Source organism: Bufo gargarizans, chromosome 7, assembly GCF_014858855.1.
Source record: "Bufo gargarizans isolate SCDJY-AF-19 chromosome 7, ASM1485885v1, whole genome shotgun sequence".
NCBI lineage: Eukaryota > Metazoa > Chordata > Amphibia > Anura > Bufonidae > Bufo > Bufo gargarizans.
In genome coordinates this window covers 27,516,785-27,544,165 of record NC_058086.1, presented here as the reverse complement: position 1 = coordinate 27,544,165, position 27,381 = coordinate 27,516,785, and the positions used below count along the sequence as shown (strand labels likewise).

The following is a 27,381-nucleotide window of genomic DNA, read 5'->3' as shown; positions in this document are numbered from 1 at the left end:
TTTAGTTTTTGGCTTGACATATTCCTTCAAGTATAACTTTTTTTTTTTTTTGCTTTTTAATAAACTTTTTAACTATTTTTATTTATTTTTTTTCAGTATAATTGGGGCAATTTTTATGTAAATAGTGGGGGACTGCTTAAAATAAATTAAAAGCCCACTTTATTTTTGTTTTGTTTGTTTTGTTTTTTTTCTCCTATTTTACTGATGGTGGGGACTAGACAAAGGACCTCCTTTTGTCAGCCCCACATCCAGTATTGATGGCAGGACTCAGATGGTTAAACGGCTGGCATTTTGCGGGGCTGCCGGTCACTGCTGCCCTCCCAGCGGTGTCTGCACGTTCATCAAGTGTGAAAAAAGCTGTGGGCACCCATTAGGCTAGGGCTTCTTGGTGACATGGGATTGCCGTGAAATAGTGGTAGAATTTTAACATTACCGTATATTGTGACGAGTGAAAATGTGGTCTTGGAGTCCTTACGTCCACCCTGACTGCTCTGCTCGTAGAATAGTTGATGCCATCCATACAGTGGCTCCTGAGATCCACAGACTTAATTCTGCTAGAAGGCTGTATATGTTCCGTTATTGTCCCTGGCCATTACGAGGACCCCTTTAATTGGACTTCGCTGTTTGTGACGGTGCAATTTCCTGCTGCAATTTCTCTTGTGCAATTATTAGAAACGGCTTTTGTTACAGGCAGACGTCTATAGCGCTGATAATGGAGCAGCAGGACGGTAGTATAGCCGCGTCTAGCTCTCGCATGTCAATGATCTCTCTCCTGTTGCTCTGCTAAATAATCATTTCTCAGCCGGCAGCTCTGTGTATGCCTAGGGTGATGCCATTTCTTTCTCTGTATGTCTTAGATTTACAAGGCGGTTAGAAATAGAGACTTCAGCCTGAAGGTTAACTCTATGAGGGAACGGCCCCGACTTCCTGGTTGTGATTTCTGTGTGTTTGTTGCCATCGCTTTCTTTTTTTATTTATTTATATATATATATATATAATATATATATATATATATATATATATATATATATATATATATATATATATATATTTACTATTACTGCCATTAGCTTCAGAAGAACAGGTACGTTGTGTTCTTTTTAATGAGTTGTGGTTTTATTTTTGTTGTTTCAGGTATTTGATGACAAAATCCAAAACTGCAAGGATGATGAACAGAGGAAGGTCAGTGGTGATATTTATTTCTGATTGTATATGGGGAATATACTGGAACAAGTATAAAGGACTAGCGCCTAAGAATAAGTGTGCAGGCACAGGAGCTTATTACAGCGCTGTACAACCTCCATTGCATGGAGCTGTAATATGGCACCTGTAGACCTCTATGGGGCTCTCCTGTACCTCCACATGCCTCCTATGGGGGCGTACAGAAGTTTTTTTATTTTTTTATTCTGTCAAATCCTGTATGACTCGAAAATATAATTTGGCTCTGTAGGGTGCAGTGTTATGACAGAATTCTCCCTTAAAGGAGTTTTGTCACTTCAGCAAGTGACATTTATCATGTAGAGAAAGTTAATACAAGACACTTACTAATGTATTGTGATTGTCCATATTGCCTCCTTTGCTGGCTGGATTCATTTTTCCATCACATTATACACTGCTCGTTTCCAGGGGTTACGACCACCCTGCAATCCATCAAGGGTGGTCGTGCTTGCACACTATAGTAAATAAAATGCCACCCTGTTGGTGGTTCAACAACCCACACCCCTGCCAGTCAGCTGTTCAGGAGTAACTCCAGCGCAGGACCTGCACAACTCCGACAACATGTGCTGGATGGAGCTGGTCACTGCGGTGATGCTCCCCTACACTTCAGGACCAGTTCTGTCCACTGAACAATGGGCAGAGCTGTTTAGTGCTGGAGGTATTCCTAAATAGCTGATTACCTCTTTTAGGGATAGGTTATAAATTGTTAAATCCTGGAGAACTCCTTTAAGTATTGATGACCTATTTTCAGGATAGGTCATCATTTCAGTGGGATGCCTGACTCCTGAGATGCCTGCCGATCAGCACACCTGAACTGCTCCTCTTATCAACTTTGTAGTAGCTGCACCTGACTACTGCCGCGCTGCTTCCGTTCAAATTGCTAAGAAAAATGCTTTAATAAATGCAAATGCACCTCTAGCAGCAACGGGTCGTAACCATTACTCATAGAGGCTCTGCTCTCTCTGCAACAGCTGCGCCCTTGTGTGATCATGCCTGGCCCTGAGTTCTGCTAAATTCTCTTACTGCTCTGTGCGCTTTAGTATCCAGCGCAGGCACAGTACAGAAGAGACCTATTGGCACAGCTCACTGCCTGGTCCTGTCAATCAAAGTGCAGAGGGTGTGACAGTTGCAGAGAGAGCAGATCCTCTAGGTGTAATGGCAACACCCCCATTGCTCCTAGAGGCTCATTTGCATATATTAAAACTTAGTTTTTCTCAGCAGTGCGGGCACATATGAACATGCGACCAACACAGATGCCTTCAGCTGCCAAGTGCACATGTAACAGGACAGCCAGTGTCATGGGTACAAATCTGCTGACAGATGCCCTTTAAGGGATGACATATCGCTAGTACATGCCAATGCTTTATGTTCGTTGCCGGCCTCCTGTTCCCCTGCTGATCCTGTGAATGAAGGGGTAGCAGCGCTGTTTCCTGCACAGCCGCACTCCTGATCTCCCGCCTGTGCAGCCAGCCCCCTTCACTTGAGCAGTTCTCATGAATTGCTTCATCTCCCACCACTTGCTGTATGCACCAGTGGAGATGACACGTCCCTTTAAGACTTGAAGTTTGTCTGGGCCAAAGCAGAAACCAGCCTCATAGCTGCAGTGAAGAATTTATATTGCTGTGGGATTAGGTATATGGCTGTAAGGAGGAGTTAAACTGATCCAAGGGGAATTTACTGGTAAATTATTTGCAGCTGTTCCCTGCGTGCGGGGCCTTCCTGAGGGACGAGTCGTGTATCAATTAGCCCTGATCCTTGCATCAGGAGACGCCGGCAGCTTCGTGCCGCAATCATTGCTTTCCATTCAATAACATGTTGTATATTCCCATATCCAGCTATGCAGATGATTACTCTTCATCGTCCTCTTCTTTTAGACCTTGGAAATCTCCATTGTGTTTGGGAATAATCTCACTCTGTATTTTTATTCCACAGAAAATTGAAAATCTCAAGGATACCACATGTGTAAGTGATTCTCGTCATCTTCTTCACTGTAAGGGTCCATTCACACGTCCGCAAAATGGGTCCGCATCCGTTCCGCAATTTTGCATATGCGGACGCAGGACCCATTTACTTTAATAGGGTCTGTGATCTGCATCTGACTGTCTACACCACAAAAATTAGTGCATGCACTACTATTTTGCAGTGCGGAGGCACCGACTGAAAACCCACGGAAGCACTCTGTTCTGCACTGTATCTCCCAGATTAGAGACCCATTCAAGTGACTGCAACGGCCATGTGCGTGAGCCCGAACCGAGCAGCTTTTTTGGTTCATCTGAGCATGCATGTGTTTTCAGTGGGGAGAGGGGAATAGCTAGACATCTTGGGCCACAGCATATCTGCCATTTTGAAATCCCTCTTGCGCCATCCTTTTCTCTGACATCTGCCATTAGGGAACGGTTGGAACTAGGGTTGTTTCGATACCACAATTTTGATTCTGTTTTGATACCATAAAGCAGTGATGGCTAACCTTGGCACTCCAGCTGTGGTGAAACTACGACTCCCAGCATGCTCCATGTATTTCTATAGAGTTCTGAGAGCAACCAAGCAAGGGGGGCATCTTGGGAGTTGTAGTTTTACCACAGCTGGAGTGCCAAGGTTAGCCATCACTGCCATAAAGTATTGCGATACTCTATACCCCCAAAAATGGTGAATCACGCAGTTTTTAGTTTTCTTTTTTTTTTTCTTTTCTTTTTATGGCGTTCACCACATAGGAGATATTTTAATAGTTTGGACTTTTCGGACGTGGGGATATGTAATATTTTATTTATTGTTTATATATTTTATATGTAAAATTGTGATTTATACTTAATATTTTTATTTTATTTTTTTCATTTTTATTTTTTATTTTATTATATATAATTATTTTTTTTATAGTTTATTTAATAACTATTTCCCCCCTTAGGGGCTAGAACTTGGGATCTTTTAATCCCTTGTCTATTCTCCCTGATAGAGCTCTATTGGGGTGAATAGGACTTCACACTCTCCCTGCTGCCCTGAGCTCTGTGCACACAGCAGCAGGGAGATTACCATGGCAGCCAGGGCTTCAGTCTTAGTTATACTGACACCTCAGCACACGTCTTGAGTGGCTTTTGTGGGTGCTCGTCTCCTGGTGCCTCCTTCCACCCGCGGAGTGAGATTATGGCTTTAAATGAGTTTTTCAGAGACAGCACACCAATGTAGTTTGCAATTCAATCTTTATTTTACCAGTGGTATATTCTCAAGTTATTTCATGACATTTATTGCTGTTTGCAACGTTTCGGGCCCATTCGGTGCCCTTTGTCAAGCTGATTGACCGGTCCTCATGTTTCCACGGCGTGCGGCACCGCACGCCGTGGAAACATGAGGACCGGTCAATCAGCTTGACAAAGGGCACCGAATGGGCCCGAAACGTTGCAAACAGCAATAAATGTCATGAAATAACTTGAGAATATACCACTGGTAAAATAAAGATTGAATTGCAAACTACATTGGTGTGCTGTCTCTGAAAAACTCATTTAAAGCCAGGGCTTCAGTAGCGTCCTGGCTGCCATGGTAACCGACCGGAGCCCCAGGATTACACTGCTGGGGCTCTGATCAGAAGCTTCCACTGCCACCAATGAGAAGAGGTGAAGGGACCCTGTGGCCACTGTCACCAATGATTTTAATACTGGTGGTGGGGGGGACTGCACATTTGCCTGTGCCCATGCACGCAACCGTAGACTGTCTGCCCATATTGTGGTCCACAAACAGCAAGTCCACAGTATACGAGCCTTGGCCGTGTGCACTCCGCATCACGGATGCAAACCCATTAACTGGGTCTGCAATCCTCAAGATACGGATCGGTGCAGAGCGGAGTCACAGATTGGAAGCGCCACAAAGCGCTTCTGTGGAATTTCGGTCCGTGCCTCCGCTTTGCAAAAAAAAGTCCCCTTTTCTTTCTTTTTTTTTTTTTTGCAGTGCGGACAGTCTCTTGTGGATTGCAGACCCATTCAATGCATCCGGATACAGCGTGCGCACACGCTCGTATGCACTAAATCGGTGACTTTGGTTGACTTTCCTGTTATGTCCCTGGATGGTTTTAGTTTTATTGCAATGCACTTTGTCCCTTCATGATTGGTGGCCCCAATTCTGAGAAATAAGCCATGTTATTTTTATTTATTTGCAATGAGGGCATTGCCGTTGCGCCCGAAGCTCCACTCGCTTTTTGTGCCGGACTTCCCACTCTGAATGGCCAGGAATTGCAGACATGATTACACCTGGCCTTGAAATTTTGCTGCTGCGCCTGTACCTCTGTGATCGGCGCACACGCATTACAGGAGTTGTGAAGCGATTCACAATCCTCGGGATTGGTCATCAATAGCAGATCGGCGGGTGTCCTGGGTCGTCTTTTCAGCTTTTTGAAGAGGAGGCAGCGCGATATGCAATTGCACGACGACGACGCTCCACAGGAGACTATGTATAGTGTAATGAACAGGAAGCAACACTCGCATGGAGCGCTGCCTCCTCGTCAAACAGCTGATCGGCGGGGGTGGCTGAAAGATATTGATGACGATAGGTCCTCAATATAATTAGCTGCACAACTCCTTTAAGGCTTACTGGGTGGATGGAATCTGTAGCATGCATGTGCCAATCACAGAGGTGAAGTCACAGCCACAAGATTTCAGGGCCAGGCCTGATTACATTTACGCAGAAAGTGAGCGTAGCTTCTGGTGCAACGACAATGCCTTTGTTGCACCTAGGGGATCATTTGCACAAACTGATATGGATTATTTTTTTGGGAACTAGGGCCAGCAATCAAGATGAGACCAGGTGCTTTGTGTTCAGCTAACCATGCAGTGTTCTGTCGGACGACATCAACGTCCCTGAAAGCACATGAAAACAAATTCCAGCCCCTAATGGGGTTGTCCTCTTGACAGTCCCAGCTTGCGTTATGGATCAGGGTGACGTCAGGCCAATCATTTGAGATCTCTCTGCTGAGAACCTCTGATATCACTTGATATCCACTGTGGAGACTCAGGGTGTAATAAAACTGTCAGTGATGTTGTTTGTGCTGCTCTAGGATCATCCACTAATGAAGTTATCTGCGTTCCGTCCTCGGGGTTAGTCCCGGTCATCTTGATTAGGATTCTGTTTATCGCCGGTATATTGAATAGTGAAATAATGGTGGTAAACCTCCTCCAGAAGTGATTTATTGTGTCTTGCAACACATTTTTACTTCCTAACTGCGACATCATAACTTGTGTGAGTAGCTGCAGTCAGGAAGGTAAATGTGAGAGCGCCGCTGACCTAAAGCCTAATCTGAACGTGGCCCCGGCTCTGTACTGCGGCTCTAATGCAAATGTCTCTGTCTTTCTAGAGCATGGTAGAATCCATTAAACACTGCATCGTGTTGCTGCAGATTGCAAAGGTAAGTGATGTCTGTAGACCAGATCATGTTGGTAAAGCAGCGGATGTTTGATTGTGCTGTGTTGATACGTGAAATACTCTATTTATCAGTCCTTTTAAAGTGAATCTTCACCATTTACTACCATGTCATTTTTAGGTCCAAAACTATACACTGGTTAAGTATATACAGAGCTCCAAATCCCCTGCATTCACATATAGTCAAAGGCGTTGTCCATCTTTTTATTAAGTGGTGTCCTATCCTCAGAATGGGCCATCACTAGCTGATCCCCGGAGGCGCAGGATGTCGGACCCCTGCCCCTCGCCCAGTTTGGTGCTGCACCTTTGTTTTGATGATGCCAGGGCTTGCTGTGGGTAGGATTACCAACCAGGTAAAAGGGCTAGATTTTCCATTATATCTGTCTGCCGTTACAGACATGACATTGCCTCTATTTACAGCCTCCTGTATACCCCTCTATTTCAATTTGTAAGATCATGATGTAATTTTTGCCCTTTTATTCTTCTGCTGCATTATTTGCCGAGCAACAAGTAAGACATGGGGGGGTAAGGGTAGAGCCAGGAAGACGTGGACATAAGAGGCATGGCATGTGTGGTGTTCCTGTAATATGGGGAAGGGGGGAAATGGGTAACTGTGTGGTCACCGTATGTGGCGTATGGTTATGTGACCTGATGTGAGACTGGCTTGCTGATGCAGACAGTAAATAGTGAATAATCTTACTACATGTAACCCATTTGCACAGAATTTTCTAAGATTGCAAAACTCCTTTTAAAAGATAACATTCTGTCTGCCTACTGCTGCCACTAGAGGGAGCTTACCACATGTTTCTTATTATTGGGTTTATTGTATTAGAAAGATGCAGTAATCTCCCAATGGTGGCAGCTGCAGTCAGTCTGTATGTTATCTTCTAAAGAGGACCCGTCGCCGCTCCTGTCAGGTCTTAGTAAGTACGTTTAATGCCCATGAATAACCGTTTTGCGGTATCTTTTATCATAAATCTGCGTTGTGCCTTTCCTCTGTTATCCCTCCTGGAAATGTATGAATAAATGCACCATTCTTGTTTCCAATCTTTTTTTGTCATCGGGCGTTTCCATTCACAGTCTGGCGCTGATTAAGCAGGATCAGATTAGGAGTAACAGAGGAATGGCACGGCGCGGGATGATGCAGAATTGTTATATTACGGGGAATACGGAATACAAGTGTTTACTAAAACAGACATGTTAGGAGAGCGTATCGGACCCCCACCGATCAGATATTGATGACCTATCCTGCTGCACAGCCAGGAACCTAGAGAATGAAAACCAATCTCTCGTAAGCTCTGCCCATAGGATTTGACAGATCATTTTCATTTCCGTCACTGCGCTTCCCCTTTAACGTTTTTGTGAGAGGATCAGGATTTCCAGTTTAGGCATCACATATTAGGAAAGGATTGCTGCTTCCCACTCTCTAAGGCGGCATTATTTATCCTCCTGTTGGTTTCACAATGTGGAGAAATTGGCTCCACGCAGGGTCTGGAGACTGCGCGCTGCTTAATCCGTGTGTGATGATTTCTGTCCGTCACATTCATTAATCACAGTCGGGGACTTGGCCTTTATTAGGTTTGACCCTCCTAATCTGTGAGAAGTCTGTGTCTCTCTACAGCCGCCTCCGTCGTCTAGACGTGTGTGACCGACCTCCGTCCTGTGCTATCTGTGCTTCTGTCACCGCAAAGGCTTTGGAAGGGACTATGTGGGTTATTGGACCTGTGACCCATTAATCATGAAAGAGGTTCTGTGAAAATCATGTTGCGCTTCCTGTTTTACCTGTGTGTTTGTTCCTTTACTCCCTTTTCTGAGGCTATAATGATGGGCCATGTACACTTTTGTACGTCTGTCCTTTATTTTACGGTGCTTTGCTTAACTTTTTTTTTTTTTTTTTTTTTTTTTTATAGGGGTTTACCAGGTGTTTAATATTGAAGGCATAGCCTCAAGATAGGTCATCAATATCTGATCAGTGGGGTTCCGACACCGCCACCAATCAGCTTTTTGAAGAGGCCGCAGTGAGTATGTCCTGTTCACCAGGACACCAAGCACAGCGCCATCCATTGTATCGTGGCTGTGTTTGGTATTGCAGCCCAGGCCCATTCTCGTAAATGGGACTAGGCTGCGCTTAGGCCACGTGACCAATGAACGTGATGTCGCTGGCCTAAGAAAAAGCCATGGCCTCTTCTGATCTGTGGGGGTGCAGGACCCCACTGATTAGATATTTATGGCCATTTGTGAGAACACGGCCATCAGTATGGAAAACCTCTTCAAACAGCAGATCATTGGGGGGGAGGAGTCGGTCCCCCACCGATCAGGTATTGATGACCTATCCTGGGATAGGTCGTCGGTAGTGATGAGCGAACTTCTGTTTTAAGTTCGGCGTCTAAAGTTCGGCTTCCGGTTAGCGGAGAATCCCGATATGGTTCCCGATATGGATTCCGACTTCCGTTGTGGTCCATCGGCCATTATTGATTCCGCTACCACGGACCACAACGGAAGTCGGAATCCATATCGGGAACCATATCGGGATTCTCCGCTAACCGGAAGCCGAACTTTAGACGCCGAACTTAAAACAGAAGTTCGCTCATCACTAGTCGTCGGTATTAAACACCCGGAAAACCCCTCTAACTACACTACATGATTATCAAAAGCGATGGGCAATTGCATGTTGCACTAAATTATTACTTCAAATAGGTCCATGGAAAGTATAAAGCAGTGTCCCGATGTAAGACACCGCTCTAAAAGCTCAGTCTGAGGCTCGTGGATTGGTTTTACTTGAGAAAACTGCATCTGTAATGGTCAATCTAGAGCCTTGCACGTTTCGTCAGCTTGTGTGGTATCAGTATGTCTACTCCGACCATGTAGAGCTTATACTATAAATCCGAGGAGCAGACGTAAGGACCTTAACATTCTGTATAGATTTATTAAGCTGTGTCGTGAAAGCTGAGATATGTGAAGCTGTTTGAAGGGTTCCTCATACTGTACATAAGGTTTATTCACATATTGTATTGATAAATGGTGGCCTGTCGCCAGGATCGGTGGGAGCCTGTCTTCTGGGAACCTCACAGATCCTGGAACTGAAGAAGCCACATCTTTTACTTAGGAGTGCATCCCCTTCACCGTTCTTCTTCCTTTTTTTTTTTTTTTTTTTTTTTTTTGTGTGTTTTGTTTTTTTCCGGGCAAGGCGAAGCTCCTGGACAACCATCTATGCAGGGAGCTACGCTGCCGTTTCCTGCACAGGCGGGTGCGCAGGGAAAGATTGCAGAGGGGGTGCAGCACTAAATAAAAGCTGTGGTCTCCTTCATTCTCAGGATAGGTGGGGACCTGACTGATCATAAGGTGATGCCATATCCCAGCGATATGTCCTCATTTTATAAGATGGGAATGAAACGTAGAAGAGCGGAGATCCATGCTACTGCAGAGGGCTCATCACCAGCAAGCATTGGAGTTGGGCTTTTTGGTGGAAAATGTTCTGCGGGCTGCAGGAGCTGTTGTTTGTGGCCTTGACCATTGCTGCACGTTCACAATGTTAACATTTCTTTTCTTAAGGACCAAACTAACGAGGACAAGCACGCAGATGGACTTATAGTAAGTTTTTCCCTCATGGCTTACCTCCTTTATTTCTGCAGAGCATTCACACGATCTCCAGAAGACCTGGTCTTCTTCACCATTCTTCTAGATCCTTCCACCTCACCCACTTCTTTCAGTAATCACTTCTCTTAAATTAATAACTAACTGATTGCAGTGGAAAATCTGTTTCCTGAAGGCAAAGGGGACCTTGGTATTTGTGGGCTGTGGTCAATTATCACTTGGTGATGGACAAAATATCTGACTGTTTATGGCCCAGGCAAAAATCTGATATTGAAGCATTTGATACAACACAGTATATTTCATCCTTGACTTTTGGTTTGGATCCTATAGGCACCCGATCAGCTATACAAATACGTTATCTGTCAGCCAGATGTTCGTCTGACCATGATCTGTCTTCCCAGATGTCCAATGAGTCTTGGCAGAGAAAATATGAAATTCACGTTGTCCGACCCTTCCAATAATATGATAATATTGGGTAACTCGTCGGCCAGGGCCGATACACGTTAGATCATCAGCTGACCATCGAAATCGGTGGATGTGGACGTCCTTAATAGGTTCAATACGGACCGTAATGTCGCCATCAGCAGTTCATCTGTCACTGACTTTAAAGGAAACCTGTCCTCAGGCTTTAGGCCCCAACCTGCATCCAGAACATGGGGGAGAAGCCGCTGCTTGAAAGCATCACAATGGCTGGTCTCCTCCTCCTGGCTTGACCGATGTCCCACAGGGTGCATCATTGCAAGACTCCTCCAGCGGCATCTGCGCAGTGAAACATGGTGCACTGGCCTCTGCCTCATCTGTGCACTTTGAGTGCGCCTGATGCCATTGAAGGTGGCTTGTGATGGTGTACACACACCGGAGATGTCAGTCAAGCCTGGAGGGTGACCGGCCAACGTGACCCTTCTAAGGATCATCTTCTACCCCAAGACTCCTGACATGCATTAGAATACAACATTCAGTCTCCTTTTTTCTGAACGAAGGTGAATCGCTAAGAATATAAAAGGACATCATTGTGAAGCTGTCACTGCCCTGCATAACAGATTGGCAGCAGTTGGAGGGGGCTAAATCCTGATGACATGTTGCCTTTAAAGGGATTGTTCAGGATTGGATCTTGGATCTTCCAAAAGCAGTATCTGAGATAGATACAGCACTCTTTGTGGAAGGAAGCCATGTTTTGTTTTTCCTTAATTCTGTATAAACCATTTTGGCTAGTTTCATATATGCAGGAGAACCTGCCAAAATTCTTCGGATCCTGCCCACTGCACGCCATTGACTTTAATGTGGTCCGGCAGAGATCCAGCAAATATGCCAAGAATTGGCCCCATATGTGAAACTAGCCTTATTTGTGTGTCCACTTTGAGCAGTATTTTGCTATAGAATTACTCAGTTTCATTAAGTTTGTAAATTCTTTGGGGGTCATTTACAATCAGAAATGTATAGATGGTGAATGGGCACTCTGATAGATGGAGTCACATATAGAATAAAATCAATGGCAAATGTATTTAAATCACACAATATTATATCACTATTAACTATAAAAATCCTGACACGAATAAAAATCAAAAAATCAACATATGTATATATGATAAATGGGAATAAAAATGTTATCAATATAAAAATATATATAAATAGTTAGTATCGGATCCAGAAATGGAAGCTGACAATTAATACATTAGACTCTTGAAAAAACCTCTGGTATGTTAAAACAATAAATGGTTAATATTCATACATGTATAGTCAAAGAGTCCAAAATTCCTTATAAAAGGATAGAAGGTGATCCTGCAATCGTTCTACAAGCTCACATTTGTTTGTCACAAAAATGATGATTCTTTCTTGTTCCACAGTTATATATGTGTCGGTAATGTCATACGAATAATTGTATACAGATGGTTTGCAGATAATGATATTTGATATTTTCAAAATGGATCGTAGTTCTTAATCGGTAGCAGCAGGTAATTGTTACATAGATTTTAGTAAGCTCTCGGTCTGAGAAGCTATTACTCACAGTTAGCAGCCTCGGTTCGTGGCGCCCCACGTGCTGTCCTTGTATAGTGAGCTTACCTACTATTGAAGATCTTTCTTACGGTTTGTGTGCCGGATCTTTAATGTTTCTGCTGGAACATGGCTGTGTAAAGCTATAAAACACGCGGTCCCGATATTTCCACTGATTGTATAGTCAGCGGGATTCCTTTAGCGTTCCACGTGTCTCCAAGTCTGTGGAGCCTCAGTGTTTGCTAGTATAACGGCTGTATGCCGGTTGTTTTCAGAGTGGTGAACTTGGGATTCCGCTAGTGGATCTCTTTGGTGAAGCGCTTCACTTGTGGACCATCCGATCGATGTTGTCCGACATATGACCGGCTGTTTGAGTCCGATGACCGAATATTACCGCCAGACGCGTTTCGGGGACTATGCTCGTCTCCTTCCTCAGTGGCTAGGTTCGGTCTCTGTATGCAGCCGGGTTTTATACGTGTCCTCTCCGGATTGTCTGGAAAAAGTGGACTAAAATCCAGGGCGAGTCAATGTTAATTTGTCTTTGCAATTGTCCCACCCTATCGATGCGATATAGATGCGTCTTTTCATGGTCTCATATGTTTTTTTGGGGGCCAAAGGGTCTCCGTTTACTATTCTACAGTTTCTGTGGGTTATTTTCAGTCGATATTTTACATTAGAAAGTGACTGCAAATTTATACATTGCATCAAAAATAATTCAAACAAACATTATAAAATACTATAAAATATCATAAAATGTAGCAAATATGATATAAAATACATTATGAAATATAGAATAAACAATAATATAGAATAGATATATAAAATAAATATCCCTCAATCCTAGTTAAAAAGGGTTTTATAGTTCGAAAGTAAATTGCATATTAATTATCAGCTATATGATATTAAATCGTTTGGGTTCTATTTTATGTTAGAAATGGAAAAATGTGGGCATTATATACAGGTCGTCTTATTATATACAGCACGCTGTTTATTTGGTGATCTCCAACTTCTTCTTTGACTTCTGTTGCTGCAGTTGTCTTGCGGTATGTGTGCGTTTCTGAATATATTGACTTCTATTTTGATAATCTCAAGTCTCTCTCATTCCTATATTGGAATTGCTATATTTATTTTGCACTACATATATTATATGAATGCCATATAAGCCGTTATTATCAATCTAGAAAAATCTCAAACAGGTGTTAACAATACTATTTGATGTGGGTGAGTCTCCAGGGCTAGTTTAGTGCCCATTAGAAAACAGATTTTAGTGGTACCTTAGCGGTTGTTTTGCGATGTGTACGTTTTTATATGGGCTACTGCGTTTTTTAGTGTATCGGATCTGTAACTACTATGGTGAGATTCCGGTGTTTCTTTTAGTCATAATTATAGTGCATTCATGTCGTATAGTTCAGAGTGTATCATTGTATGGATAGGAGTGTCAGAAATGAATTAATGAAAGAAAATGTATATGTGTGTGAAGAAATATATACAAAAATATATAGAAATGTATTACATAAAAACGTGCGCCAACTCAAAATCTGTGTTGTGATAAAATGTGGGATATTTCTAATATAACTATCTGCTATCAGAATAGCAGATAATTATAATTATATTAGAAATATCCCACATTTTATCACAACACAGATTTTGAGTTGGCGCACGTTTTTATGTAATACATTTCTATATATTTTTGTATATATTTCTTCACACACATATACATTTTCTTTCATTAATTCATTTCTGACACTCCTATCCATACAATGATACACTCTGAACTATACGACATGAATGCACTATAATTATGACTAAAAGAAACACCGGAATCTCACCATAGTAGTTACAGATCCGATACACTAAAAAACGCAGTAGCCCATATAAAAACGTACACATATCGCAAAACAACCGCTAAGGTACCACTAAAATCTGTTTTCTAATGGGCACTAAACTAGCCCTGGAGACTCACCCACATCAAATAGTATTGTTAACACCTGTTTGAGATTTTTCTAGATTGATAATAACGGCTTATATGGCATTCATATAATATATGTAGTGCAAAATAAATATAGCAATTCCAATATAGGAATGAGAGAGACTTGAGATGATCAAAATAGAAGTCAATATATTCAGAAACGCACACATACCGCAAGACAACTGCAGCAACAGAAGTCAAAGAAGAAGTTGGAGATCACCAAATAAACAGCGTGCTGTATATAATAAGACGACCTGTATATAATGCCCACATTTTTCCATTTCTAACATAAAATAGAACCCAAACGATTTAATATCATATAGCTGATAATTAATATGCAATTTACTTTCGAACTATAAAACCCTTTTTAACTAGGATTGAGGGATATTTATTTTATATATCTATTCTATATTATTGTTTATTCTATATTTCATAATGTATTTTATATCATATTTGCTACATTTTATGATATTTTATAGTATTTTATAATGTTTGTTTGAATTATTTTTGATGCAATGTATAAATTTGCAGTCACTTTCTAATGTAAAATATCGACTGAAGGCCTTTCTTGGTGAGACACGCCTTGGCCTGTTGGGATTATTGGACCTTGAAGTTTCAGATTTCGCACAAAAGAGGTCCTATGACTCCAATTATGGGTAACCCTGATTTCATGGCAGGAGAGAAGGCATCCAGTTTTCTAATTTGGCACAAATCCCAATACCCTAGGATCCGTGACGTTATGATACAACAACGCTTGAAAGCTTATGGTTCCCTTGTATCTGACGACAGGCAGAATGGCTCCACATGGCTCGCATATGCTCAGATACGGTCCTTTTTACACAGTTTATTTGATCACAGTTCATGCCCTGACATGACGTCTTTTGACAATATCTATGTGAAGCCTGATGTCCATTGCAAGCTCATTTCACAGCTGTATGGGGTTCTAATGGATAGCAGTAATCCTGATCTAGCCCCGTTTTTTGGAAAATGGGAATCTGATCTAAAGCTTTCCTTGTCAAAGGAGGATGTCCTGAAGGTGTGTACACTCTCTCATGGATTGTCTATGGCTGCGCATGCAAAGGAGAAGAACTTTAAGATTCTATCTAGGTGGTATTATTGCCCTTTGACTCTTAGTAAAATGTTCCCAAATGTCTCTAACCTGTGCTGGAGATGCGACTCAGCGGTGGGGTCCATGCTGCATATATGGTGGGAGTGTCCAATAATAAAGGAATTCTGGGATCAGGTGTTCCTCATCTGTAACAAATTCACAGGTAAAAAGGTTCCTAACTCCCCTGAGATTGCTCTTTTATCACTTATCCCTGGCTCGATAGCTAGTATTAAGAAGAATCCAATACGGTTCTTTCTAATGGCAGCGCGTATGGTAATTCCGCGCCAGTGGAAGAAGACGGAGGCTCCCTCTCTCTGTGCATGGGCGTCCGAAATTAGATGTTTGATGCGAATGGAGGAGCTTACGGCGCTTTCGCAGGGTACAGAGAGCATGTTCTACGGTAAATGGAACCCTTTGATGGATTTTGTACAATCTTCTGATTTTTCAAGGCTGATAGGGGAATTAAGCAACGCAGGAGGGGGAGGGTTGGGAATCGGGGTGTAACAGTTTTACAGTTTACATCTTGTATTCTATTCTTTGTTGTCAGAAGTCTGATCATCTACATAACGTAGGTGGTTTTCTTGGGGGTCACGAGGGTGTGTGTTCCCCTTTTTCTTTTCTTTTCTTTCTTTTCTTTGTGCATAAGCTTTGACTGGGAGATAGCTCATCTTTGAATGCTACATGTGTACTGCCTCCCTGGATTTTTGTAGGGTCTCTGGGGGTGAGGGACTAGATTGCTAATCTGCTATATGACATAAATATTGCAGTGTATTTGAGGATGTTCTCTTTATACCTACTATGTTGTACTTATTGGTACCATTTGGTTATACTGATTGTTATTGTCAATGTGGATCCTGCGCGATCCTATATATTTATTTGGTAATAGTGTCACTTGATGCTCAAGTGTTTATTGAGTGAAATTGACACCTCCTGAAAATAATAAAGTGGAGTAAACGTAAAATATCGACTGAAAATAACCCACAGAAACTGTAGAATAGTAAACGGAGACCCTTTGGCCCCCAAAAAAACACGAGACCATGAAAAGACGCATCTATATATAAAGATCCGGCACACAAACCGTAAGAAAGATCTTCAATAGTAGATAAGCTCACTATACAAGGACAGCACGTGGGGCGCCACGAACCGAGGCTGCTAACTGTGAGTAATAGCTTCTCAGACCGAGAGCTTACTAAAATCTATGTAACAATTACCTGCTGCTACCGATTAAGAACTACGATCCATTTTGAAAATATCAAATATCATTATCTGCAAACCATCTGTATACAATTATTCGTATGACATTACCGACACATATATAACTGTGGAACAAGAAAGAATCATCATTTTTGTGACAAACAAATGTGAGCTTGTAGAACGATTGCAGGATCACCTTCTATCCTTTTATAAGGAATTTTGGACTCTTTTTGACTATACATGTATGAATATTAACCATTTATTGTTTTAACATACCAGAGTTTTTTTCAATAGAGTCTAATGTATTAATTGTCAGCTTCCATTTCTGGATCCGATACTAACTATTTATATATATTTTTATATTGATAACATTTTTATTCCCATTTATCATATATACATATGTTGATTTTTTTATTTTTATTCGTGTCAGGATTTTTATAGTTAATAGTGATATAATATTGTGTGATTTAAATACATTTGCCATTGATTTTATTCTATATGTGACTCCATCTATCAGAGTGCCCATTCACCATCTATACATTTGTCTAACTTGGCGAGTAGGGTGTCGCACTTTTTGGAGCACCTATACATCACCACCACAGGGGTGAGCCGTCCTATACTTTTGTTCTACAATCAGAAATGTGCCTAAGTGCGGTAGCTAGGTAGCTTGCTTAGGCTACTCTCACACTAGTGTTTTAGCTTTCCGGTATTGAGATCTGTCATAGGGGCTCAATACCAAAAAAAAACGCTTCAGTTTTGTCCCAAAACTGAACAGAACGGAGTGCTCGAAAATGCATTCCGTTTCATTTAGTTGCGTTCCCATACCGGAGAGTAAACCGCAACATTTTGTAGTTTGCTTTCTGTCCTGGGATGCGGAGCAAGACCGATCCGGCTTGACCCCCAATGCAAGTCAGTGGGGACGGATCCGTTTTCTCTGACACAATAGAAAACTGATCCATTCTCCTTTGACTTTCAATGGAGTTCATGATGGACCCATCTTGGCAATGATAAAGATAATACAACCGGATCCGTTCATAACGGATGCAGATGGTTGTATTATCAGTAATGGAGGGTTTTTGCTGAACCCTGCCGGATCCAGCAAAACCGCTAGTGTATAACCATGTTATAAGGGGAAATAATACAATCTACACAACACTGATCCCAAACCTGAACTTCTATGAAGAAGTTCGGGATTGAGTACCAAACATGACGATTTTTCTCACGCGCGTGCAAAACGCATTAAAATGTTCTGCACTCGCGCAGAAAAATTGTGCATGTTCCCCCAACACCCGTGTGAAACCAGCCTTAAATTTAGACTGGTGCTGGATACGCCGAAGTTACATAGAGGCCGGCACCGGATCCACCGCCAGTGCGGGGGCTTATTAAGACTGGCGTCTAAAACGCTGGTCTTAATAAATTGCCCCCATTGTTTTCTTATTTTTACCCTAGCCCTGGTCCTGAGTTACAGCCTGTAATTATACCTGGAGCTGCTTTCAGAGTTGTGCAGGCTTCAGAGCTGGAATCTTAAAACTGATTTGAAATATTACATGAGGCATTTGTACAGCACCCTCATAAATATCCATTATGTTGATGGCCTCACAGCATTTGTGGACGGCTGACGCTAGTAAAGGTGAGGTGCCTCGGTCAAGTGGAATTTGTTTGCAAATTAGGACACGTCCCATAGAGATCTGTAGCAAAAATTCTGGATTTGTGTGATATTTATTTAATTTGGTGCATTTCATTTATAGTCCATACTGCCCTGTCAGTCCAAGAAGGCGGCAGATATATCCAGCATTGGAACCTCCAGAGCTCCCCAAGTGAATTCTTACCTTAAACCATGATGTACTAAGCAATTGCTGTGTTTTTGGATTTCTAGCAATAATAAATCTTCAGGATGTTGCCTACTGTTGCTGCGGTCCGTGCATGGTCACGGCAGCCCGTCTGTCATTGTGTGAGAGCTGCCCTTGTCACTGTCCATTCCTCTAGACCACTGCCTGTCCCTTGAAGATGACATATGGCTATTACTATACATGGAGGAGCTCTGCCCATTCTAAGATCTGGCTAGGCTCCCAGTAAGAATATAGCTTCAGTGTGCAGCGGGATACTCGCAGCCCGGGTTCGATTCTTCACATGGTTTATTGTGAGGAAAGAAAATTAGTGGGAAGGACAAAACCTGTTATAATGTGTGTTCATATTATAGGCCACCTGGTGGCCAAACACCTAAAGTGGTTCTTCAGGTTTAGAAAAAAAGGTTCTTCTTTCGTCCAAATTTCCGTGTCCGTTTCACATCCATGCAAAAAAGGTCATGTTTCATCCGTGAACAATCCGTGTGTTTCCGTTCGTGTGTCTGTTATTACCTGTCATCGATGATTCACGGACGCTGCTCAGCTGAAAACTAATTTTCAAAGCTTCTCCTATCAGTGTTCAGTGAAAAACCGGATGCCATCCATGTTGGGTCCGCGATTTTTATGGACCCTTAGACTTAATCGACATGTTTGGTCAGCATCACAGACCAAAGTAGTGCAGGTCTCCGTGAGCATTTTTTTCTATTGTAATAAAGTGGCATAAAGCAAGAATATGCCGTCCCCATGTGATTGCTGGGTGTCCGACATCTGGGACCCTCACAGCTCGGAGAATGAATGGGATGCTGTGCTGGTTTAGACCTGCAGCTCTTTTCTGCACAGCTGTATTCCTGGATACGTAGTTTTGCAGAGTAGTGTAGCGTGTGTCCATTCACTTAGGACTACAGACACCTTCAGGAGCTTATTTTTTTATAACTTAATTCTACTTATTTTAGGAGAAATATAATTATACCAGTTGGTCTTTATTAAACATTTTTCAGCAGTTTTCCCTCTACAGCTTTTAGTTTCGGTGCATCTGCCGGCTGTTTCTTCTTGTCAGAGCTCGATCTATAGCCCTTATCTCCGGTCTCCTGACAGTTCATAAACACTCAGTAAGGCATTCCCATCACTTTGAGAAGAATATGGCTTGAAAGGATGTTTATGAAATGTTAGGAAAGTAAAGATGAGGGCTGCAGACTAAGCTGTCAGAGCATCTCTCTGATGGGTTTACTGAGAGGCAGGAGAATCAGTCTGCACATGCAGTGAAAATGAAGGCGGCAGAGGAAATATTTGAAATCTCTAAAAATAAAAAAAAGAGAATGTAGCAATAAAAAATGGCCTCAAAGACGTTCATAGCCTTTAAATGGAGCTGTGTTGCGGTTCTCCTGCGTAGTAGGCGGCAGGTGTGCTGGTGCACAGGTGTGACGGGGCCGCAGTGCTCACTGGGGTAGTGGTCCGAGAGGTCCTAGTATCACTTTGCAAGATGGGAATACCTGTTTAAAGGCTAAACTGCATTGGATTATTGAAGGTTTTAATTAGTGACTGCTTTGAGGAGAAGGGATCTTTAGACGAACACTCTTAGATGATCTGCTCTTTGGGATGTTTCTTTTACACCACCCTGATATCGCTCTCCTTCGTCCGTGGCATCCCTTTTCTTGTTTTCTCCATGTAAATCTTTCACGATCTGTGTAACCAACCATTCCTCCCTCTGTCTGTCTCTGAACTGCCGTCCTACAGACCTCTGCCATTAACCAGTCCATGTAGTTTGCATTTCATTCTGGTTTGCATTATAACTCCTTTCACTATAAATGGATGCTGCATGTTGTAACTGATAGGCCGGGCTCTCACAGCGCGAATTGGATCCTAACAAAAGGTTTATATTACTGCTTTATACCTCTTACTTCGTGAAAATCCATTACCATTTTTACCCATAAAGGGATTTCCAGGATCAGAAACTGATGAACTGGAAGCAACGCCTCTCTCGTCCATAGGACTGAGTTTGGTCACATTCACTTCAGTAGAATAAAGGCACAATACCAGCCATAGCCTATGGGCAAGAGTGGCGCTGTTTCTGGGACAAAGTAGACCTTTTTTTCTTTTTTAGCCTGGAGAATTCCTTAAAGGGAATCTGTTACCTTGATTATGGGCTATCCGCAGCACTACCTGAGTAATACTGCAGTTCCGGATAGGTATTCTATATTTTCATACTGCCCTCTACTCCCCAGCTCTACACTCATAAGCTGCATTGGGTTACATTGTCCGGACTGTTGAGCAAAGTTCCTATAAACTCAGCATCCGACAATGTATTTATTGCCAGAGGAATAGGGGAGGTATGAAATAAAGCATACTGATCTGGACTCCTTATCTGCAGTAGTTTCACACTAACGGTAAACCGATTCGACAGACTGTTCTGGCTGGGATCTGTCCTTGCTGGGGTGCCGGCATTATGTCTGGCCCCATTGACGATAATGGGCTCCAGTGGAGATCCGGCTGGCTGAGGAGCGGACAGACAGACATAAACTGCTTCACGCAGCTGTTTACCGTTAGTGTGAGTCAGCCCTTACTCATGTAATACTGCAAGGAGTCCCATAAAAAAAAAATATGCTCATGCCTACCTTACCACCACTGAGTTGAGCATAGGGACTGTGCTTTACTTCAGTTTCCAGTTCTCAATTAGTATTGTTTTTTGTTTGTTTTATTATTATTATTATTATTATTTTTATTTCCTTGTGAAATATTTATTGCCGTGACGGCATCAGCCTTGAGTTACGGTGTTGTTGTGTCCTGCAAAATAGTGGATTCTTATTTTTCCAAGTATCTGCCTATCGGGAATACAACTTAATGAATTTTTAATTAAGAAAGCTTGCATGACAAGAATGGTACTACTTTGTGTCCTCTCCAGAGAGTTATGTGGTGGTAACGGTCATGATTTTAATTCTAAAGCGGTATTAGTTGTAACCTGATTGGTAGACAACAAGTTGTACTTTTTTTTTATTTTTTATTTTTGGTTCATAAACCGTTCACTTTCTAGATCACCCTGCACTGGAGTTTGGCGGTTCGTCTTTGCTTCGTTCTCCCGCTCCTTCTCTAAGTCGCCTGTTTGCTTCTGTTTTCACAGAGCACCATAAATCCTGTGGATTCTATTTATCAACCAAGTCTATTGGAGCCTGCAGCCGTTCTCGCTATGCCAACTCAAACCGTTCCAATGCCAGGTGAGACCTCGTATTGAGTTTATTAATGGGATTGTCTGGTTAATATCCTTCTCAAATACTATATTAGGACATTGAGTTATTAGGTGGGGGGTCCTGTGTTCGGGACCTCTTATTATTCTCTTAAAAGGTTTGTCCAGGATTTTTATTATCGATGGGGCCTGTCCTCGCAATAGGCCATCAATAAGTGATCGGCGACTGTGTCGGATGTTGGACCCGCACTGATCAGATCCGGATGGCCTATCTTAAGGACAGCATCCAGCAATAGTAAAATTAGCTGTTTTGCAGTAGGTCTAATTCAGCACTGAAACTACACAGTTGGATAGAACTGGTATCTGCAGCGATGCTTTCATTCACTTCAGCGGCAGTGCAGTAGCCAGCTGTGTCCACTATACAATAGATGGCGCTGTGTAACTCCAGCACAGACTTCCGGCCCGTAGCTACTGCACAACATCTCATCTGCAGAATATGTAGGGCCTCCACCACCAAGGACTGTACTCTGTCCCATAGATGTTAAATAAAGTGACAGCATACTTAACTTGAGTAGCGCTGCATTCAAACTTCACTTCCGGCCCGTGGTTATTTTGCAGAAGGCCTTATTGGAAATGAATTGGGTTATTCAGCATCACCGTGTTCAGTGACTATTTTGCCTTGATTTGCCGTTATATTACAGAAGCTGTCCAGGTTGGTAAAGGAGAGCAGCGCCCATCTTCATTGGCAGTTGGGTCAGTAGTGAGTCCCATTGGCAATCATCAGACTCCAACACCCAACAGCACAGGTGAGCTGTTAGAGGTTTTCCAGGACTTTATTATTGACGACTACATTCGGCACCCACACTGATCAGGAGCTGGAGCTCTATCTGATATTGGTGACCTATACTTACATCTTAGTCTTCAATAGTAAAGTCCCAGGAAATACCTCTTTAAATAATGATTTCCTCCTTATTAAAGGGAGTCTGTCACCTTGAAAGTGCAGTTTAGAGAGCAGGAGGAGCTGAGCAGATCGCTTTATATATGTTTGTGGGAAAAGATTCAGTAAAACTTATTTCATTCATCTATATTCCTGCACGTTCTGGGCTGTGAAGTCCAGGAGGCGGAGCTATCAGTGATTGACAGCTCTCTCTGTATACACAGTCAGAGGGCAGACTGTCAGTCACTGATAGGACCGCCTCCTGGACTTCACAGCCCAGAATGTGAAGGAATCTAAATGTATGAAATACAAGTTGTACTAAATCTAGATATCAATCTGCTCAGCTCTTCCTGCTCTATAACATGCTGCCTGCAGTTCAGCCACATGTTCAACCTGACAGGTTCCCCTTAACTAAACACCACTGAACATGTGAATGTAAAACTTATTCGTAGCCAAATACATTCAAATGGACACTAACCTTTCAACAAAGTTTACATAAATCAATAGTGCAGTCGAGTAGAAGTTCTTATCATACACAGAATTCGAGATGGGGAAAGCGTCAAAAAAATAAAAAATTGCAAATAATGGCCTGATATAGTGTCATTCCTCGTGTACACTCACTACCGCTAATTCTGAAAGGTCTGCTGAACATTTAAGTAAGCATTAAGATGCAAGGAGCGCGTCAGGGTCCTCAACTAGAGTATTGGTTTAAAAAGTTTTTTTTGAGGTTTTTGCATTATTGCCGCTATGTAGATTATTATCTTTTTGTCTTCACAGGGAGCGGACAATCTGTTCCCAGCAGTAGTCTGACGTCCCCCAGCCACGTCAACCTGTCTCCTAATACAGTGCCGGATTTCTCGTACTCAAGCAGTGAGGATGAATTCTACGATGCCGATGAATTCTACCAGAGCACTTCCTCCCCAAAGCGCTGCATGGAGTAAGTTTGGTTTCTGCTTGCGTTCTCCATCATCTTCCATGGTCCTAAGCCAAAACAATTGGCCAGCAGCTATCCTCAGTAAAAGAATTTCTTCCATTTGGGTCATGTAGGAATAGCGCCCATTGTCTTGTAAAATGTATGAAGATTCTTGGCAGACATACAATATATAGATACGATAGTGGGAGTGAACCTGTGCTAGGTTTTTTTTTTTTTTTTTCTGCCATCTTGATTATAGGATAGTCAATGGTTATTGGCATTTTAGATTTACTATGAAAGTAAGAGCTGAAAACATATAAGGTATTGGTTATTTCCTGGCAAAATTTGCATCTTATAGATTATTGCTTTGCAGTAGGTGAAATATGTGCTGAAATGACCATAAACGTGTGTTTTTGAGCATTTTGTAGTGAATCTGCCACATCTGGAAATGACCTAAATTTACTAGTAGAAGAATATTCATTTAACTGACATCCATTTTTGCTGTAAATTTGTGCGACAGAGACCGAGAAGGACGCGCTCTTCTCCTCTGTCAGGCTAAGGGCTTATTACTTGACCGTAGTTTTAGTTTGCATCCCATCCGCATTTTTTTGAGGATTGGATGTGGACCTATTCATTTGAATGGGGCTACAAAAGATGTGGGCAGCACACCTTCTGCATCATATGTCTGTTCTGCAGTCCTGCCAAAAAAAAAAAAAAACACGTCCTAATAGGCATAAAGAAATGACATACCGATCCGCAAAATGCTGAACGCACACGGCAGGCATCCGTGTTATGGCAAAAACTGCTATGGCCGTGTGCATGAACCCTAATGGAACCCTTTTGTCACGTGTATTATGTATCTCAGCAGCTCGTCTCTGCATACATCACAAATATGATGTCAGTATAACCTAATCTCCATCAGTGTGCTTGGTACATTGTTGGAAAGTCAAGAGTAAACAAAACCAACTTATCCCGATGTAACAGGGGAAAGAACCTTGATTATCAAGTACAAATTCCATTCAACTGACCTTTGATAGACTGAAACAAAAACACCAGTGAGTAAAGAAAACATTGTTGTAAACCTGATAACCGAGAAACATTCAGTCGGTAGAGCTGCAGTTTATATTTACAGAGCAGTTTTTTTTGTGTTTTAATTTAACTAAAATGAGAACCAGAAATTGCAACCATCGCAAAACCTTTTGGGAATTGCATAGCAGAATCTTTTGGTCACAGGTTGTATAATCCTATACACCAGGGCTGGCCAACCTGCGGCACTGCAGTTATTGTAAAACTACAATTCCCACCATGCCCTGCTGTAGACTGATAGCTGTAGGCTGTCTGGGCATGCTAGGAGTTGTAGTTTTGCAAGAGCTGGAGAGCCACAGGTTGGCCATCCCTGCTATACACAGTCTCTGCAGTTGCTTACCATGGAGGCAGACCGTAGAAGTGCTGTGGGGCCCAGTGTTAAACTCCTTTTCACTTCCCAACATCGATATGGGCCTTTTCTTGCAGGCACCATCAAAGGGGTATTTCGGTCATTAAGTGGCAGTGTGCTTTTCTGATTAGTCGCTCCTTCCATTTCAGGAGGCTCCATAGGGTGTGGGCACCCGTTCTCGTGACCGGTGAGATTAGTCTCTGTACAGTATTAGAATGTATGGGCTCCGTTGAGGCGAAATTAGTTATTCATGAAGTCACTCGTGACGTTGTTGAATAAATTCAGAAGTTGATTTTTAAAACGTGAAACCGAACTCTGCTTCGGTTCCGACCAGTACCTCGGAACCAAAGCCAAGTTTGGTTTCAGGTTATTCAACAAAGTCACTAACTTCAGCTCATCTGAGCCAATATATTCTAATACTGTACAGGGACGAATCTCCATACAGTATTTTCTCGCTCGTATCATTGGGGGACACAGAAGACCATGGGTATAGCTGCTGCCACTAGGAGGCGACACTAAGCAAAAAAAAGTGTTAGCTCCTCTCAGCTATACCCCTCCTGCAGACACTGAGCTAATTTTAGCTTAGTGTCCGTAGGAGGCAGACCTCCCTGCTTGCAGGTCTGCTTATTTTCCTTTTCTTTTCATTTTTCTTTCCTTTTTAGCTGGACTGCTGGCAGTCTCCAAGCTGCCTGCGTTCCTACCCAAGAGACGGGAGTCCAGGGGGTTACATAGTTGATACGGTTGAAAAAAGACATAAGTCCATCAAGTTCAACCAACGGATAGGTGGGGACAAGAATCCCCAAGCCCGCTGCTCGTTCCCGGTCTCCAGAAGGCAAGGAGGACCAGAGGTTCCTAAAACCTATGTATTCTGCCAGCTTTCGGGTCACCTCTGCTTAGTCCCCTCTGTTACCGGTGTAGCTACCCTCATCAAGGGGTAACACACCGAAGCTGGTGACCCGGCTGGAGCCAGTGGGACAGAAAACGCCAGACGGGTGAGTATTCTGTCAGTCCCCAAGGCTCTCAGGTTTTCTCGTGTGAATATTCCCCCACGGAGGCCTGCTTACCTTCCCCTGAGGCCTCTGTTTCGGCAGGCGTCCTGGGGAGACTTTGTCAGGCCACCTTCTGCTTATTCCCAGAGTTCCGGTCCATGTCTTCCGCCGGGGCCGTTGGTAATTGAGGCCCCGGCTTCTCTGCGGCCTACCCCCATCTGGCTCCCCGTGGCAGTTCCCTAGTTTGCTGTCCTGCTCCCTCCCTGCATTGCATCCCCAACCGGAAGTTCTTCCGGTCAACCTCGCCTGTACTCGAGGCCCTGGCTCTGCGGCCTACATAGTCCGCATCTTCAAAACCTTTTGGGGCAGGAACTGTCTGAGTGCAAAATTTTCGTGCCATTTCTTCCTCCCACCAGCGGCCAATAAGCTTCACCCCTGGGCTTAACCCTTTCCTTGCCTTCAGTACTACTGTGCTGGGCAATATGCTTCTTGAATTCGAGACAGCTGGGGGTTTAGATATGAGCTGTATGTATTTAAAAACATATTATTAGTAAGAAGCGGACATTTTTGCTCTCAGAACACTTTATTTTTTCTGCCAGGTTAGGCTACTGTCACACTAGCGTTCGGGGCTCCGCTTGTGAGTTCCGTTTTGAAGGCTCTCACAAGCGGACCCGAACTGATCCGTACTGTCCTAATGCATTCTGAGTGGACGCGGATCCGCTCAGAATGCATCAGTCTGGCAGCGTTTGGCCTCCGCTCAGCAGGCGGACACCTGAATGCTGCTTGCAGCCTGGCCGTGCAGAGGCAAACGGATCCGTCCAGACTTACAATGTAAGTCAATGGGGACGGATCCGTTTGAATATGACACACTATGGCTCAATTTTCAAACTGATCCGTCCCCCATTGACTTTCAATGTAAAGTCTGGACGGATCCGTCTGACTAACTTTCACACTTAGAATTTTTTCTGAAATATAATGCAGACTGATCCGTTCTGAACGGATCCCATCGTCTGTATTATAGGAGCGGATCCGTCTGTGCAGACACCAGACGGATCCGCTCCGAACGCAAGTGTGAAAGCAGCCTTAGTCCCCTCCCTTTTTTTTTTTTTTTTTTTTGTGGTTTGGGTCAGTTTTACTGCCTTGTTCCTATTGACTTTCTTCACTCCCTCAAGAACTTTTTCTTGTGGGCCATGTTCATGCCTGTCATCCAGGTTCTCTAGCTCTGCCTTGTTCGTCATGGTCCCGCTGGAGTGGTTTTCTCTTTTGGCAGCCTGTTATGATTTTGGGGCCTTGCCTTCTGGCACCCTTACTTCGTCCCCCGCGGGGGGCAACATTTTTGTCACATCTGCACTTGATATCTAGATGCCATTTTTAGTTCGTCTTCTTCCAATCAGTATTCCACTGAGTGGTTTCTTTTTTTTCTTCTCACACCATGTTGTGTCTGTTGATGGCTCTAGGTTTTTTTTTTTGTTTTTTTTTTCCTGGGGTTCTGACCCATGGATATCACTTCCTCAGAAGTCTTCTGAATCCAGGCTAGGTCTCTCTCGCCTTTATCTTCTTCAGTCTCCTAAGCCGTGATTTATATTCCCTGGACTGTTCTTCTGCCCAGC

General features: G+C 43.0%; 1 protein-coding gene across 6 annotated transcripts in view; it reads left to right on the top strand.

Moving 5' to 3' along the window:
* The window catches only part of OSBPL9 (oxysterol binding protein like 9), a 104,201-nt gene that overhangs the window by 61,988 nt on the left and 14,832 nt on the right, over positions 1–27,381 (top strand). For 3 of the 6 annotated variants that reach the window (XM_044300488.1, XM_044300493.1, XM_044300492.1), the window contains 7 exons: positions 1,135–1,182; positions 3,151–3,180; positions 6,554–6,604; positions 10,171–10,209; positions 21,435–21,528; positions 22,199–22,303; positions 23,212–23,371. In XM_044300488.1, coding sequence (XP_044156423.1) covers positions 1,135–1,182; positions 3,151–3,180; positions 6,554–6,604; positions 10,171–10,209; positions 21,435–21,528; positions 22,199–22,303; positions 23,212–23,371 — 527 coding nt within the window. The remainder of the gene's footprint in view (positions 1–1,134; positions 1,183–3,150; positions 3,181–6,553; positions 6,605–10,170; positions 10,210–21,434; positions 21,529–22,198; positions 22,304–23,211; positions 23,372–27,381) is intronic. The other 3 variants (XM_044300489.1, XM_044300490.1, XM_044300491.1) reach the window with 3 other exon arrangements.